The 15,768-nt window shown below is 39.3% G+C and overlaps 1 protein-coding gene across 2 annotated transcripts in view; it reads left to right on the top strand.

Annotated features, from left to right (window-relative positions):
- cpsf1 (cleavage and polyadenylation specific factor 1) overlaps nt 1-15,768 on the top strand; it is an 86,974-nt gene that overhangs the window by 34,241 nt on the left and 36,965 nt on the right. For both annotated transcript variants that reach the window (XM_028818030.2, XM_028818029.2), the window contains exons 21-26: nt 1,637-1,776; nt 7,007-7,187; nt 7,320-7,523; nt 11,600-11,689; nt 11,786-11,932; nt 12,110-12,262. In XM_028818030.2, coding sequence (XP_028673863.1) covers nt 1,637-1,776; nt 7,007-7,187; nt 7,320-7,523; nt 11,600-11,689; nt 11,786-11,932; nt 12,110-12,262 — 915 coding nt within the window. The remainder of the gene's footprint in view (nt 1-1,636; nt 1,777-7,006; nt 7,188-7,319; nt 7,524-11,599; nt 11,690-11,785; nt 11,933-12,109; nt 12,263-15,768) is intronic.

The raw sequence follows: 15,768 nt of genomic DNA, 5'->3' as shown, positions 1-15,768 counted from the left end.
GTTGGATGATTTGGAGATAGTGAATCAGGAAGTGCAATGGATTAGCAAGAAGGAAGTAAGTAAGTAAGGACAGCTATGAAGAGGATGAAGAATGGAAAGGCTGTTGGTCCAGATGACATACCTGGGGAAGCATGGAGGTGTTTAGGAGAGATGGCAGTGGAGTTTTTTACCAGATTGTTTAATGGAATCTTGAAAAGTGAGAGGATGCCTGAGGAGTGGAGAAGTGTACTGGTGCCAATATTTAAGAATAAGGGGGATGTGCAGGACTCTAATAACTACAGGGGGATAAAATTGATGAGCCACAGCATGAAGTTATGGGAAAGAGTAGTGGAAGCTAGGTTAAGAAGGGAGGTGATGATTAGTGAGCAACAGTATGGTTTCATGCCAAGAAAGAGCACCACAGATGAGATGTTTGCTCTGAAGGTGTTGATGGAGAAGTTTAGAGAAGGCCAGAAGGAGTTGCATTGCGTCTTTGTGGACCTGGAGAAAGCATATGACAGGGTGCCTCAACAGGAGCTGTGGTATTGTATGAGGAAGTCGGGAGTGGCAGAGAAGTTCGTAAGAGTTGTACAGGAGATGTACAAGGGAAGTGTGACAGTGGTGAGGTCTGCGGTAGGAGTGACGGATGCATTCAAGGTGGGGTGGGATTACATCAGGGATCGGCTCTGAGCCCTTTCTTATTTGCAATGGTGTTGGGCAAGTTGACAGACGAGATTAGACAGGGGTCCCCGTGGACTATGATGTTTGCTGATGACATTGTGATCTGTAGCGATAGTAGGGAGCAGGTTGAGGAGACCCTGGAGAAGTGGAGATATGCTCTAGAGAGGAGAGAAATGAAGGTCAGTAGGAACAAGACAGAATACATGTGTATTCAGTGGAATGGTGAGGATGCAAGGAGTAGAGTTGGCGAAGGTGAATAAGTTTAAATACTTGGGATCAACAGTACAGAGTAATGGGGATTGTGAAAGAGAGTGATTTGTGACAGACAAGTATCAGCAAGAGTGTAAGGGAAGGTCTACAGGACGGTAGTGAGACCAGCTATGTTATATGGGTTGGAGACGGTGGCATTAACCAGAAAGCAGGAGACAGAGCTGGAGGTAGCAGAGTTAAAGATGCTAAGATTTGCACTGGGTGTGACGAAGATGGATCAGATTAGAAATGAGGACATTAGAGGGTCACCTCAAGTTGGACAGTTGGGAGACAAAGTCAGAGAGGCGAGATTGCGTTGGTTTGGACATGTGCAGAGGAGAGGTGCTGGGTATATTGGTAGAAGGATACTAAGGATAGAACTGCCAAGGAAGAAGAAGAGAGGAAGGCCTAAGCGAAGGTTCATGGATGTGGTAAGAGAGGACATGAAGGTGATGGGTGTAACAGAGCAAGATGCAAAGGACAGAAAGATATGGAAGAAGATGATCTGCTGTGGCAACCCCTAACGGGAGCAGCCGAAAGAAGAAGAAGTTAATAATATTTCTTTTGGGTGCCATATATTTAGTATTTATCTATATGTGTTGATAGAATCTAATAAAAATGCTAAACTTTTGGTCTTGTTCACATATTTTAGGTTATACTAAATTTAGTTATCATTTCTATCAAATATTTGGTAAATGGTTTGTTGAAATCTTTTGTCTTTCTTTAGCAATCCCGCGTTATTACTCTTTGTGCATACCGAGATGTCAGTGGCACATTCTCAACAGAAAACAAGGTCTCCAGTGCCGCAAAAGAGGATGTAGCAACCCGGACACATTCTGAAGCAGAGACAGTCATTCAAGATATGAGGTAAATGCTTTCGATCACTTGACATAATTGAGATAGAGGAGATATTTTCATGAAGATCTTCATATTTAAAAACCCTCAATTTGGAATGGAAAGTTCAAAGAAGATTGTTAGTCTTACAGTTCTTTGGTAATGTTTCCATACTTGTTAATTCTGTGTGCAAATATTTCTCAGACATATAGCATATTTAGTATGCATTCCAGGCCTCAACTGGTCAGGTCAGGTTAGGGAGCATGCATTGGTACAGCACAATGTCACACCCACTACACGACGAAACAGCTTGGGATCCCGGTTGGCAACCTCCCCAGGCAGACATGTGGTCCAGTCCCACTCTGCAAAAATGACCTTCTATCTCCTGCAGCCAGGTGTTATGTGGGCATCCCCTTGGCATGGTCCAGCCACTCGGGTCCTCACTCAACAATGAGGATCCTCCGAGCCAGATCACCCACAGGGAATCGCGCCACTTGGCCATAGTGCCGTAACTGACGGTCCCTCACAATGCCCAAGCAGCCGCTCATCTGACACAAAGTCAAACCAGCGATACCCAAGGATTTTCTGGAGAGACACAGTACCGAAGGAGTCTAGTCTTCATCTCAGGTCACTGGATAGCGTCCATGTCTCGCAACCATATAGCAAAACAGGAAGCACCAGGACTCTAAAGACTTTGAATGACCTGACCTGCAGGTATCATGTCAACTTATTAATGAATAATGGGCGGAGTGGTGGCTCTGAAGCTAGGGATCTGCACTGGTAATCGGAAGGTTGCCGGTTCGAATCCCGTAAATGCCAGTAGGGACTCTGTTCTATTAGGCCCTTGAGCAAGGCCCTTAACCTGCAATTGCTGAGCGCTTTGAGTAGTGAGAAAAGCGCTATATAACTGCAAAGAGTTATTATTATTATTATTATTAATGAAACCATGACAGTAATGAATGTTTAAAACCTTTATTCCTGACTTAAATTCTTCTAAGTGTGTTTGTTGTACCTGCTACTTTGCAGCATTTCAATCTGAAGTGTTAATACAGTGCATCCAGAAAGTATTCACAGCGTATCGCTTTTTCCACATTTTGTTATGTTACAGCCTTATTCCAAAATGGATTATATTCATTTTTTTCCTCAGAATTCTACACACAACACTCCATAATGACAACATGAAAAAAGTTTACTTGAGGCTTTTGCAAATTTATTAAAAATAAAAAAACTGAGACATCACATGTACGTAAGTATTCACAGCCTTTGCTCAATACTTTGTCGATGCACCTTTGGCAGCAATTACAGCCTCAAGTCTTTTTGATTATGATGCCACAAGCTTGGCACACCTCTCCTTGGCCAGTTTTGCCCATTCCTCTTTGCAGCACCTCTCAAGCTCCATCAGGTTGGATGGGAAGCGTCGGTGCACAGCCATTTTAAGATCTCTCCAGAGATGTTCAATCGGATTCAAGTCTGGGCTCTGGCTGGGCCACTCAAAAACATTCACAGAGTTGTCCTGAAGCCACTCCTTGGATATCTTGGCTGTGTGCTTAGGGTCATTGTCCTGCTGAAAGATGAACCGTCGCCCCAGTCTGAAGTCAAGAGCGCTCTGGAGCAGGTTTTCATCCAGGATGTCTCTGTACATTGCTGCAGTCATCTTTCCCCTTTATCCTGACTAGTCTCCCAGTCCCTGCCGCTGAAAAACATCCCCACAGCATGATGCTGCCACCACCATGCTTCACTGTAGGGATGGTATTGGCCTGGTGATGAGCGGTGCCCGGTTTCCTCCAAACGTGACGCCTGGCATTCACACCAAAGAGTTCAATCTTTGTCTCATCAGACCAGAGAATTTTCTTTCTCATGGTCTGAGAGTCCTTCAGGTGCCTTTTGGCAAACTCCAGGCAGGCTGCCAAGTGCCTTTTACTAAGGAGTGATTTCCGTCTGGCCACTCTACCATACAGGCCTGATTGGTGTATTGCTGCAGAGATGGTTGTCCTTCTGGAAGGTTCTCCTCTCTCCACAGAGGACCTCTGGAGCTCTGACAGTGACCATCGGGTTCTTGGTCACCTCCCTGACTAAGGCCCTTCTCCCCCAGTCGCTCAGTTTAGATGGCTGGCCAGCTCTAGAAAGAGTCCTGGTGGTTTCGAACTTCTTCCACTTACGGATGATGGAGGCCACTGTACTCATTGGGACCTTCAAAGCAGCAGACATTTTTCTGTAACCTTCCCCAGATTTGTGCCTCGAGACAATCCTGTCTCGGAGGTCTACAGACAATTCCTTTGATTTCATGCTTGGTTTGTGCTCTGACATGAACTGTCAACTGTGGGACCTTATATAGAAGGTGTGTGCCTTTCCAAATCATGTCCAACCAACTGAATTTACCACAGGTGGACTCCAAGTAAGCTGCAGAAACATCTCAAGGATGATCAGGGGAAACAGGATGCACCTGAGCTCAATTTTGAGCTTTATGGCAAAGGCTGTGAATACTTATGTACATGTGCTTTCTCAATTTTTTTATTTTTAATAAATTTGCAAAAATCTCAAGTAAACTTTTTTCAGTTTGTCATTATGGGGAGTTTTGTATAGAATTCTGAGGAAAAAAATGAATTTAATCCATTTTGGAATAAGGCTGTAACATAACAAAATGTGGAAAAAGTGATGCGCTGTGAATACTTTCCGGATGCACTGTATGTCGTAATGTCAGCTGTTGATTTATGGTAATACTAATTGCCACCAGTATAGCAATTACATTCCTGTTGTTCACAGATCCTTCGAAAATGAATCCAGCAAATCACTGCTTCATATGCACTAAATACGATTCCATCCTGCAACCCATTTTATAATCTTGCTTTTATATAATGCTGTGCACTGGCAAATTAAAATAATCTGCCAAAGTAGTCTAAAATAGCACAGCTGGCTTCAGTAAGCCATCTCTGAACCCAACAAAATGAAAAGGTTTCTTACTTTTGAGAGTGTTCTGCACTCTTTAAAGCATAAAGACCCAGATCACTGCAGTAACAGCATGTGGATTCAATTACAGTTTGTAACAAGATATCAGTAATTTAAATAATTTTTAACACAGTAAAGTGTTATATATATTTTAATAGCTCAATTATTCATATACACACATTCTGTACAGCAAACATCATGTAAATGAAAAAATGTAACAGTCCTTTGCATATTTTAATGTAAAATCTCTCAACAGAATCATATTGAATGATGTCAGTCAAAATTGTGTTATGGCCAGGTTCTTTATGACAAAAAATAAGAATTGCAGGTTGGTTGCCTGACGTTTTCTCACTTTTTAATTTATCGGTATGCTGCTGCTGGAGTATGTGAATTTCCCCTTGGGATTGATAAAGTATCTATCTATCTATCTATCTATCTATCTATCTATCTATCTATCTGTCTGTCTGTCTGTCTGTCTGTCTGCATACATACATACATACATACATACATATTCTTTCTTTTTTTGTCATGCAAATGAAAAGCTGCATGTAACAGTCTTTTTGCTTTCTATACTTTTCAATGGGGCATAAAAATATACTCTAGCTGCTTCTGCGAGAGTGGGAAATGTCCCTTATTGGACTATGAGTGCACAGGGGACTATTCGCCTCAAGAACATGGTGGTTCTCATAAGTTTGCAGATGGATGCTGCAGAACTTCTCTGAGTATGAAACTCTCAACAGGCGTCTCAGGATGAATAGCAAACAGAGGACTTGGAGGCATTTACTCCAAAGGCACTTGTGCATGTTAACTCTGCCTGTTTACATTCTGTTTTACTTCCATCCATCCATCCATTTTCCAACCCGCTATACTCCTAACTACAGGGTCACGGGGGTCTGTTTTACTTCTTTATTTATTTTTTTCTTTTCTCTAAAATAATTAGGAGCGTTTTCTCTTACTTGTTGCTCTTGTGTTGCTGCTGTACAAAAAATTTTGTCCATATTTAATTTAGAGAAAGCTTACAGAAATGCATGTTAAAACCTTCATAATTTTGCATTGTTCTAAATTTATTTTGCAATGTTCGTCTTATGAATATCTAAAGTAACACTAAACATACATAAAAAACATAATATTTCATATCATGGGAGTATTGTATCATGATGCCCAAATCACAGATTGAATTGAATTGTAAGCCAAGTGTTTTGTCTCATGGCTAATAGCATAGCATTAATTGGAAATAAAAGAAAGACCAGCTAGGATTAGTGATGTTATGACAATTGAGCTGTCAGGAAGCAGAATTACATATTATAAATAATAATATATGTTTAAACTCCTTGGCATTAACCCCAGTGAGTCTATCAAGGTTGGCATTCTCTGTAAGTACGGTTAACTCCGAATGTATCTTGGGATTTAGCTGCTTTAATCCAATGTGCAACTTTAAACCCAAGTAGTGTTTAGAATAGTATTTTGCTACCATCTACAGGATAAAATAATGTTATGCTGAAATAACTATGTATACTACAATGCATGTGCTCACTCTTATGTAACTTATCAATATTTATAAGTAGGCTGGAGCTTTCACCAAAACACAATGGCATCTAAATGAGAAGGTTTAAATACAGTTTTAGAACAAACTAACTGAGCCATTAGTTGAATCGAGTGATAGTGGTGACAATGTGAATTGGTCATCAGATGTGGACACAGATAGTGAAACATATGACACCGTATTACCAAACTGTTGTGATGTACTTGGTGAATTCAGTCGCCTTAAGGTTCATCTTGGTGCAGGTAGGTGCATGGAAAAATGGCAAAGTGATTGCTATCAAGTAGAACGACAACAAATATGTTAGCCCCCCCCCAACACTATTCACAATACAGCAACTGTCAATATTTGTGTCAGGGAAAATGTGGAGGTCACTAAACCTTGCAATGTGGTAGCCTACAATAAAACAAAGGGGCGCATAGATCGTGCGAATCACACAGTGACATTTTACCATCTCCTGCTCAAGCAACGCAAAAATATTTTAAGAGAAGTGTGCAAGGAAACACACTTCTACTGTCCTGAATACAGCATCAGGTTGTGCGTTGGTGTCTGTTTCAAAACTTATCAAACAAAGGATGTGTGCCAAATGCATCAAGACAGCAGAGGAGACTAGACATACCTTTCCCATTGTATTTATGCTGATGTTTTGGTATTTATGTGTTTCTGTTAGATGAAATAACATTTTTTTTTGTTGTTGTTAAAAAAAAAAAATTCACGGTAAACATAACACTAAGAAGGTTAACAAGAGTACCGTCTATTATTTTTGTTATTTTTCAGTAACACTGTGGATGATGAAGAGGAAATGTTGTATGGGGATTCAAGTATGTTTTTTAGTCCTTCCAAAGAAGAGCCTAATCGTTCTGCTTCTTCTGTCAATATGGATAACAAGGACTCAGTCCAGTTTAAAATGGAGCCTACCCATTGGTGTATGGTGGTTCGTGAAAATGGAGTCATGGAAGTAAGAATTGTGCTCAGACTTTTCAGTCTTGTTAATTGACTAATGTGTTTTGTGGCTTCCAACTTATAGATCTTTAACTGTCAGTTGTTTTTGCTGTAACCCTGTATTTGGGATCCTTCTGAATGTTTACAGATCTATCAGTTACCCGACTGGCGTTTGGTATTCCTCGTAAAGAACTTTCCCGTGGGTCAGCGAGTTCTGGTAGACAGCTCTTCAGGACAGTCTGCTCAAGGTGAGGTCAAGAAAGAAGAAGTTACGAGACAAGGAGAGATACCATTAGTCAAGGAAGTGTTGCTTGTCTCACTTGGAAACCACCAGTCCCGTACCTATCTTCTGGTAAGTATTTGAACCGAACATAGAGTACAACCTTAGAGATTTTTACATCACAATGTTTCATTTTTACTACCTTTCCAGCAAGTCTAGGAACTTGTTATTATACAAGGTGTCCCAAAAAGAATATCGGAGTTTCAAAGAGCTATGTTTATTGAATTATACAAGCATATACAAAAACAGTTATAATCATGTGTTTCCCACATTGTCTATAAATGTTCTATGTGCCCCCCGCGAGTAACTGTAACAATATCGAGGCGGTATTCACAGTCCTGCCAAACTCTCTCTAACATATCGGGATTGACACTCTGAATGGCAGCCGTTATCTTCATGCTTTGACGTATCCCCAAATGAAAAAGTCACATGGGGTGATATCTGGGGATCTTGGAGGCCAATGGTGGAGTGACAAATCTTGATTCCCAGATCTTCCTATCCAACGTTGGGGATAGGTCTCATTTAGGAAATGCCGCACTGGAAGAGACTAGTGAGGTGGTGCCTCATCCTGTTGAAAATGAAATCGGCTGGCTCTTGATCTTCCAATTGAGGAAACAGCCAATGTTGCAATGTTCCTTCAAAAAAGTAAGGACCGTAAACTTTCGACTTGGAAATCACACAAAAAACGTTAGTCTTGGGGGAGTCTCGTTCATGTTTGATAACTACATGAGGGTTTTCTTCACCCCACATTCGTACATTATGACGATTTACCTTCCCACAAATGTGAAACATGGCCTCATCACTGAAGATAATCAAGGAACAAAAATCTTCATTGGTCTCCAAATTTTGCTGGATGAAAGTTGAAAACTCAACTCAACCCATTTTATCCCCTCATCTAAGGGCCTGAACCAACTGCAGACGATACGGTTTCATAACCATCCGGCGTCGGAGAATTCTCCACACACTTGACTTTGGTATCTGTAACTCATGACTTGCTCGTCGAACTGATTTCGATGGGCTCCAAGTGAACGCAGTTTGCACTTGGGCGACATTCTCAGCAGAGGAGGAAGTTCGAGGTCGCCCGGTGCTTTTACCTTTGCAGAAATACCCAGTATCCTGAAATTGCTGGTACCATCGACGTATGTTATTGTCATTCGAAGGGTCAGTCCCATATTTTTGACGAAATGTCCGCTGCACATCAACAACCGATTTGAGTTCTGGTGAATTCGCAAACGCAAAAGGCTTTTTGTTGTGGCACAGCCATAACTGCAAACGTAACTAATTGAAACAACACACTGACAGCTTTTCGATAAGCACTAGCACCATCTACCGGCAGACGCCACTAGGTTGCTCTCCTGTCTTTGATGAATGGGCGCCAAGCTACAGCTCTTTAAAACTCCGATATTCTTTTTGGGACACCCGGTATAACAGCATTTATTTATATAGCACATTTTCGTACAAAGGATGTAGCTCAAAGTGCTTTACAGGATGAAGGAAGAGAAAAAAACAAAATATAAAAATAAAATTAGGCAATACTAATTAACATAGAATAAAAGTAAGGTCTGATGGCTAGGGAGGACATGAAAAAAAAAAAAACTCCAGATAGCTGGAGAAAAAAAAAACAACATCTGCAGGCCACAAGACCACCCAGCACCCTCTAGGCATTCTACCAAACATAAATGATCTCAATCAGCTCTCATGGTATTCAGGGTAATCATGGAAGATCTTGATGATGACGGTCATGTGGACCTTTAATCCATCAATGTAGGGATAGCACGGTGCTTTGATCAGGTGGAGGTGGCTCAAATCACCACCACAGAAAACCAAAATAAGAACAGAAGAGAAAGTAGGGGTTACTACGGATTACGGAGCCACCATGAATGATAATGATAATTAAATGCATATATCAGGGTTAAACTGAAATGAAGCTATGAGAAAGCCATGTTACAATAATGAGTTTTTAACAATTTTTTAAAATGCCTGGTGAATTTCCTATTGGTAAACTATTCCAGATTTTAGGTGCTTAACAGCAGAAGGCCGACTTATCACTTCTTTTAAGTTTAGCTCTTGGAATTATAAGCAGACACTCATTTGAAGATCTAAGGTTACAATTTGGAGTGTAAGGTGAAAGACATTCTGAAATATAAGATGGAGCGAGATTATTTAAGACTTTATAAACCACAGGCAGTATTTTAAAGTCAATTCTAAATGACACAGGTAACCAGTGTAGTGACATCAGAACTGGAGTGATGTGCTCGGATTTTCTTTTCCTAGTTAAGATTCTAGCAGCTCCATTCTGCACTCATTGCAATCGATTGATGTCTTTTTTGGGTGGTCCTGAGAGGAGTGCCTTACAGTAATCTAGTCGACTGAAAACAAAAGCGTGAACTAATTTCTCAGCATCTTACAAAGTTATAAGAGATCTAACTTTTGCTATATTTTTTAAGTGAAAAAATACTGTCCTAGTGGTCTCATTAAAATGTGATTTAAAATTCAGGTCAGAGTCAATAATTACCCCTAAATTCTTTACCTCTGTCTTGACTTTTGATCTTAATGGATCAAGTTTATTTCTGATATCCTCATTATATGCATTTTTGCCAATAACTAAAATTTCTGTTTTCTCCTTATTTAGTTTGAATTTTAGTTTTAGTTAAGTTTAGTTTCTTATATCAGCATGTTTCTTAAATTTGATATGACCTTAAAAAGTCATTAGATAGTTCATAATTATTCATTATTTACAGAAAGGTTTAATTTTGTTACAGGTGTGCATTTAGGAATTGAAGGTTTTCAACCTACCACATACGCACATTGAGCAAATGAATTAAAAACATTACACTCATCCTGGGTAGGACCTACATTTGTTCTCAAAACAACCACAGCTCTTTGTGGCATAGGTTCTGCAAGATAAGCCTTTGAGATTCTTGTTGACGTGATTGGCATTACATGATTTCTGCCAATTTGTCAGCTGCACATTCATGCTGCAAATCTTTTGTTCTACCACATCCCAAAGGTGTTCTATCTGCTAACTGGGAAGAAACACTGAACTGATTGTCATGTTCATGAAGCCACTTTGCTTTGTGACATGGTGTATTAACCATTAGAAAATGGGTAAATTGTGGCCATGAATTAATGCACATGTTCAGCAACAATACTTAAATAGTTCATGGCAATCAATGATTGATTGGTATTAACTGGCCCAATATATACCAAGAAAGCATACCCCATGCCAAAACACCACCTCCACCAGCTTAGTCTTTTGACACAAGGCAGGTTGGGAGCACAGATTCATGCTGTTGACATTAAATTCTGACCCTACCATCTGTGCGCCTCAGCAGAAATTGAGATTCATCAGACCAGGCTACATTTTTTCCCATTTTCTGCAGTCCAGTTTTGTGAGCTTGTACCCACTGCAGTCTCAGCTTTCTGTTTTTGGCTGACAGAAGCTGAACTTGATGTGGTTTTATGCTGTTGTAGTCCATCTGCCTCAAGGTTTGATATGTTGTACATTCTGAGATGTTTTTCTGCTCACAACAGTGGTGCAGAATAGTTATCTGAGTTAGCTTAGCCTTTCTGTCCTCTTTTAAACCTGTCTGGCCCTTCTCCTCTGACCTCTCCCATCAACAAAGCATTTCCATCCACAGAACTGCCTCTCACTGAATGTTTCTGGCACCATTTTGAGTAAACTCCATAGACTATTGTGTGTGAAAATCTCAGGAGATAGCAGTTACAGTAATGGTCAAACCAGCCCGTCTGGCACCAACAATCATGCCACGGTCAAAATCACAGGTCATATTTTTTCCCATTCTGATGTATGGTGTCATGTATTTTGTAATTAATATTTGTAATAAGATTTAGATAACTTTAACATTCAAGAGTCCTTTCCTGATGATGAGTGCCAAAAAAGTCTAATTAAATCTACTTTGATTCAGTGATGTATTACAATAAAAACATGAAATGGTTTGGGGTAGGTTTTTCTTTTTTGCACCATACAATATTTTCTTCCACTCAGTTATTCTTTTATATTTCAATTTCTCACCCTCTTGGTCTCGAAACCTGCTGAAGTTGCTCCTGAGCATACAAATGTTTTTTTTTTTTTGTGTGTTACTTTCATTGTAAAGTTTTTTGGCTTGATTGTTATTTCACAACAGGTCCATGTAGACCAAGAACTTCTAATCTATGAAGCCTTCAGGTATGACCTTCAGCCAGGACAAAATAATCTCAAAGTCCGTTTCAAAAAGGTAAGTCTGACATTTTAATCTCACTGATCTGTTAAGTCAAACGTTGTAAACAAGACAGTTAGGTTTGAGAATCCTTTCTTTTATGTTTTTGAACAGGTTCCTCACAATATTAATTTCCGTGAGAAAAAATTAAAGCAGTCAAAGAAAGACAAGAAATCAGATGGGATTTCAGGCGATGAATCTGCTGTAAGAAGTCGAGTGGCAAGATTTCGTTACTTTGAAGATATATCCGGTTACGCTGGGGTAAGAAAAAAACGTGTTAATTTAATACTCTGTTCTTGGACACAGTTGTTTTGTCCTGCATGAAAAAAACGTTAAAATTAACTTATTGTCAGCTTTCTATTAAATTAGCCTGTCATTTTTTGGAATGTGTTATTAAATTAAGTAATCTGCATAAACAAATTATAATTCTTACTGTAGGTGTTCATCTGTGGACCATCCCCCCACTGGCTTCTGGTAACTTCCAGGGGTGCTCTGCGACTGCACCCCATGACCATCGATGGCCCAATTGAATCTTTCTCCCCATTCCACAATATAAACTGTCCAAAAGGATTCTTGTATTTCAACAAGCAGGTATAAATATATTGATTATTTAATGATTTATATGCATATCATATAATAATTAGAGAGCCGTCATTCTTAAGCTGTGGGCAATCGTTTGCTGTTAGTTTTTCTATTTTTCTGAACCTTTGCTTTCCAGTGGGTTATTGGCACATCTTTAACTTCTTTACTTTCTCTTTCAGTTTCTCCTTCGAGCTCTTGTTTGTAATCCCAGTATGTCTGGTGTAGTGTGATTGTTCTATTTTTTTGTATGCAGTTCTTAGACATTGGGCTGAAAGCTCACACACAGTAAATTAACTTCTTCAAATGGAATAAATATACGGTAACTCATTTACAAACTAGTGCAGCTCTTCCAGCTAAAAAGAACATCCTGAAATTCTTCTCATGTAAATTATAGTACAGATGCCAGTGGCGTTGTTGGTAATGTGGCCGACTGGTTTTGATACCCTCTTCCTTATTTGTTGTCATAGTTGATTTGTCCATGACACGCTACATACCAAATTTAATTTAGCCCCTATTTGAAGAGTTATTTAGGGCTTTCCACTTATTCTTTGTGTATTTTAAGTGTTCAAGCACTAGTAACGTGAGTGAATAATACAGCTGTTTAATTCCAGCATTATCACAAAGAATTTGAAATAGGGAAAAAAAAATGTACCGTAATTACATGTATGACTTGTGTATGTCACCAAACTCCATCCCCCATTTGTCTGCCTGCTTTCATGCAGGTTCTGAAATGGATCCAATACAATCTGTTCTCCACAAGTATAGCACATATTGGACTTGTTTATTTGTGTTTGTCTTTTCAGCTAACGTTTTCCATTCTGCTATTCACTGATATTTCTAATGCTTCCATGCATTTACTTCCAGTATCCTTGAGTTTCATGTTTCACAGTCATGCAGTGTCACACTCCATAATACTGTTGTTAAAAGATGTTTTATTTTAATATTGTCCATTTTGTGATGGCTCTTCCATCCTGTTGAAGGCTTCCCCTCTCATTGTAACAGCAATTTCACGTTCAAATTTGCACTCATCATTTTAATCTAATAGAAAAATAAAACTATTGCCCTTATCCAGATTGACAGTGGAGGAAATAAGTATTTGATCCCCTGCTGAATTTGGACATAATGAATTGAGATGAGGAGTATCTGTAATTGATCGATTAATTGATTGTAATCGGGGCACACAGCCAATCTGTGGGAGCCAGAATTCTGGGAAGGTTGAAGGGGATCAAATACTTGTTTCTCTCAATGACAATGCAAATCAATTTATAACTTTTATATAATGTTTTTTCTGGATTTTTTGTTACATATTTTTCTGTGCATATTCTTATTTTTCTGAGAGCTACATGTTAATCACTCCTTTCCTGTGTATATTTTGATAAACAGCAACATATATTTTATTTTGCAGAGTGATATTCTCAAACCTAGTTATCTTGTAATGGAAAAAGTCATCAGGGCTCCAGAAATTATAGTGACTGCAGCAGAAATAGAAATAGGGGAATAGTCCTTTACAGTAGAGCACAAGATTTACAGACTAAAAATTATATTCCTTCATCATGTTTTTAGTGCCTAAATGTTGTTGTGTGTTACTTTCTTTGTAAAAAGATTTTTTGTAATTTTCGTAAATCGGTTCATATATAAAAGTTCTAATGGAAATAGCTTGCACTCTTGTTCAATTATAAAGGGGATTAATAAAGTATCTATCTATCTATCTATCTATCTATCTATCTATCTATCTATCTATCTATCTATCTATCTATCTATCTACCTACCTACAGTGGTGTGAAAAACTATTTGCCCCCTTCCTGATTTCTTATTCTTTTGCATGTTTGTCACACAAAATGTTTCTGATCATCAAACACATTTAACCATTAGTCAAATATAACACAAGTAAACACAAAATGCAGTTTTTAAATGATGGTTTTATTATTTAGGGAGAAAAAAAATCCAAACCTACATGGCCCTGTGTGAAAAAGTAATTGCCCCCTTGTTAAAAAATAACCTAACTGTGGTGTGTCACACCTGAGTTCAATTTCCGTAGCCACCCCCCAGGCCTGATTACTGCCACACCTGTTTCAATCAAGAAATCACTTAAATAGGAGCTGCCTGACACAGAGAAGTAGACCAAAAGCACCTCAAAAGCTAGACATCATGCCAAGATCCAAAGAAATTCAGGAACAAATGAGAACAGAAGTAATTGAGATCTATCAGTCTGGTAAAGGTTATAAAGCCATTTCTAAAGCTTTGGGACTCCAGCGAACCACAGTGAGAGCCATTATCCACAAATGGCAAAAACATGGAACAGTGGTGAACCTTCCCAGGAATGGCCGGCCGACCAAAATTACCCCAAGAGCGCAGAGACGACTCATCCGAGAGGTCACAAAAGACCCCAGGACAACGTCTAAAGAACTGCAGGCCTCACTTGCCTCAATTAAGGTCAGTGTTCACGACTCCACCATAAGAAAGAGACTGGGCAAAAACGGCCTGCATGGCAGATTTCCAAGACGCAAACCACTGTTAAGCAAAAAGAACATTAGGGCTCGTCTCAATTTTGCTAAGAAACATCTCAATGATTGCCAAGACTTTTGGGAAAATACCTTGTGGACTGATGAGACAAAAGTTGAACTTTTTGGAAGGCAAATGTCCCGTTACATCTGGCGTAAAAGGAACACAGCATTTCAGAAAAAGAACATCATACCAACAGTAAAATATGGTGGTGGTAGTGTGATGGTCTAGGGTTGTTTTGCTGCTTCAGGACCTGGAAGGCTTGCTGTGATAGATGGAACCATGAATTCTACTGTCTATCAAAAAATCCTGAAGGAGAATGTCCGGCCATCTGTTCGTCAACTCAAGCTGAAGCGATCTTGGGTGCTGCAACAGGACAATGACCCAAAACACACCAGCAAATCCACCTCTGAATGGCTGAAGAAAAACAAAATGAAGACTTTGGAGTGGCCTAGTCAAAGTCCTGACCTGAATCCAATTGAGATGCTATGGCATGACCTTAAAAAGGCGGTTCATGCTAGAAAACCCTCAAATAAAGCTGAATTACAACAATTTTGCAAAGATGAGTGGGCCAAAATTCCTCCAGAGCGCTGTAATAGACTCATTGCAAGTTATCGCAAACGCTTGACTGCAGTTATTGCTGCTAAGGGTGGCCCAAGGGCAATTACTTTTTCACACAGGGCCATGTAGGTTTGGATTTTTTTTTCTCCCTAAATAATAAAAACCACCATTTACAAACTGCATTTTGTGTTTACTTGTGTTATATTTGACTAATGGTTAAATGTGTTTGATGATCAGAAACATTTTTTGTGACAAACATGCAAAAGAATAAGAAATCAGGAAGGGGGCAAATAGTTTTTCACACCACTCTATCTATCTATCTATCTATCTATCTATCTATCTATCTATCTATCTATCTATCTATCTATCTATCTATCTGAGGAAATTGCCCAAGTGATAGATTCTGGTTGCATCCTTGCTATGCCATTTTCATTCTATTACGTCTTTCTCAC

The sequence above is a fragment of the Erpetoichthys calabaricus genome, chromosome 13 (assembly GCF_900747795.2).
Source record: "Erpetoichthys calabaricus chromosome 13, fErpCal1.3, whole genome shotgun sequence".
NCBI lineage: Eukaryota > Metazoa > Chordata > Cladistia > Polypteriformes > Polypteridae > Erpetoichthys > Erpetoichthys calabaricus.
The sequence above is the reverse complement of the archived record's forward strand: the minus strand, read 5'-3'. Positions and strand labels throughout refer to the sequence as shown.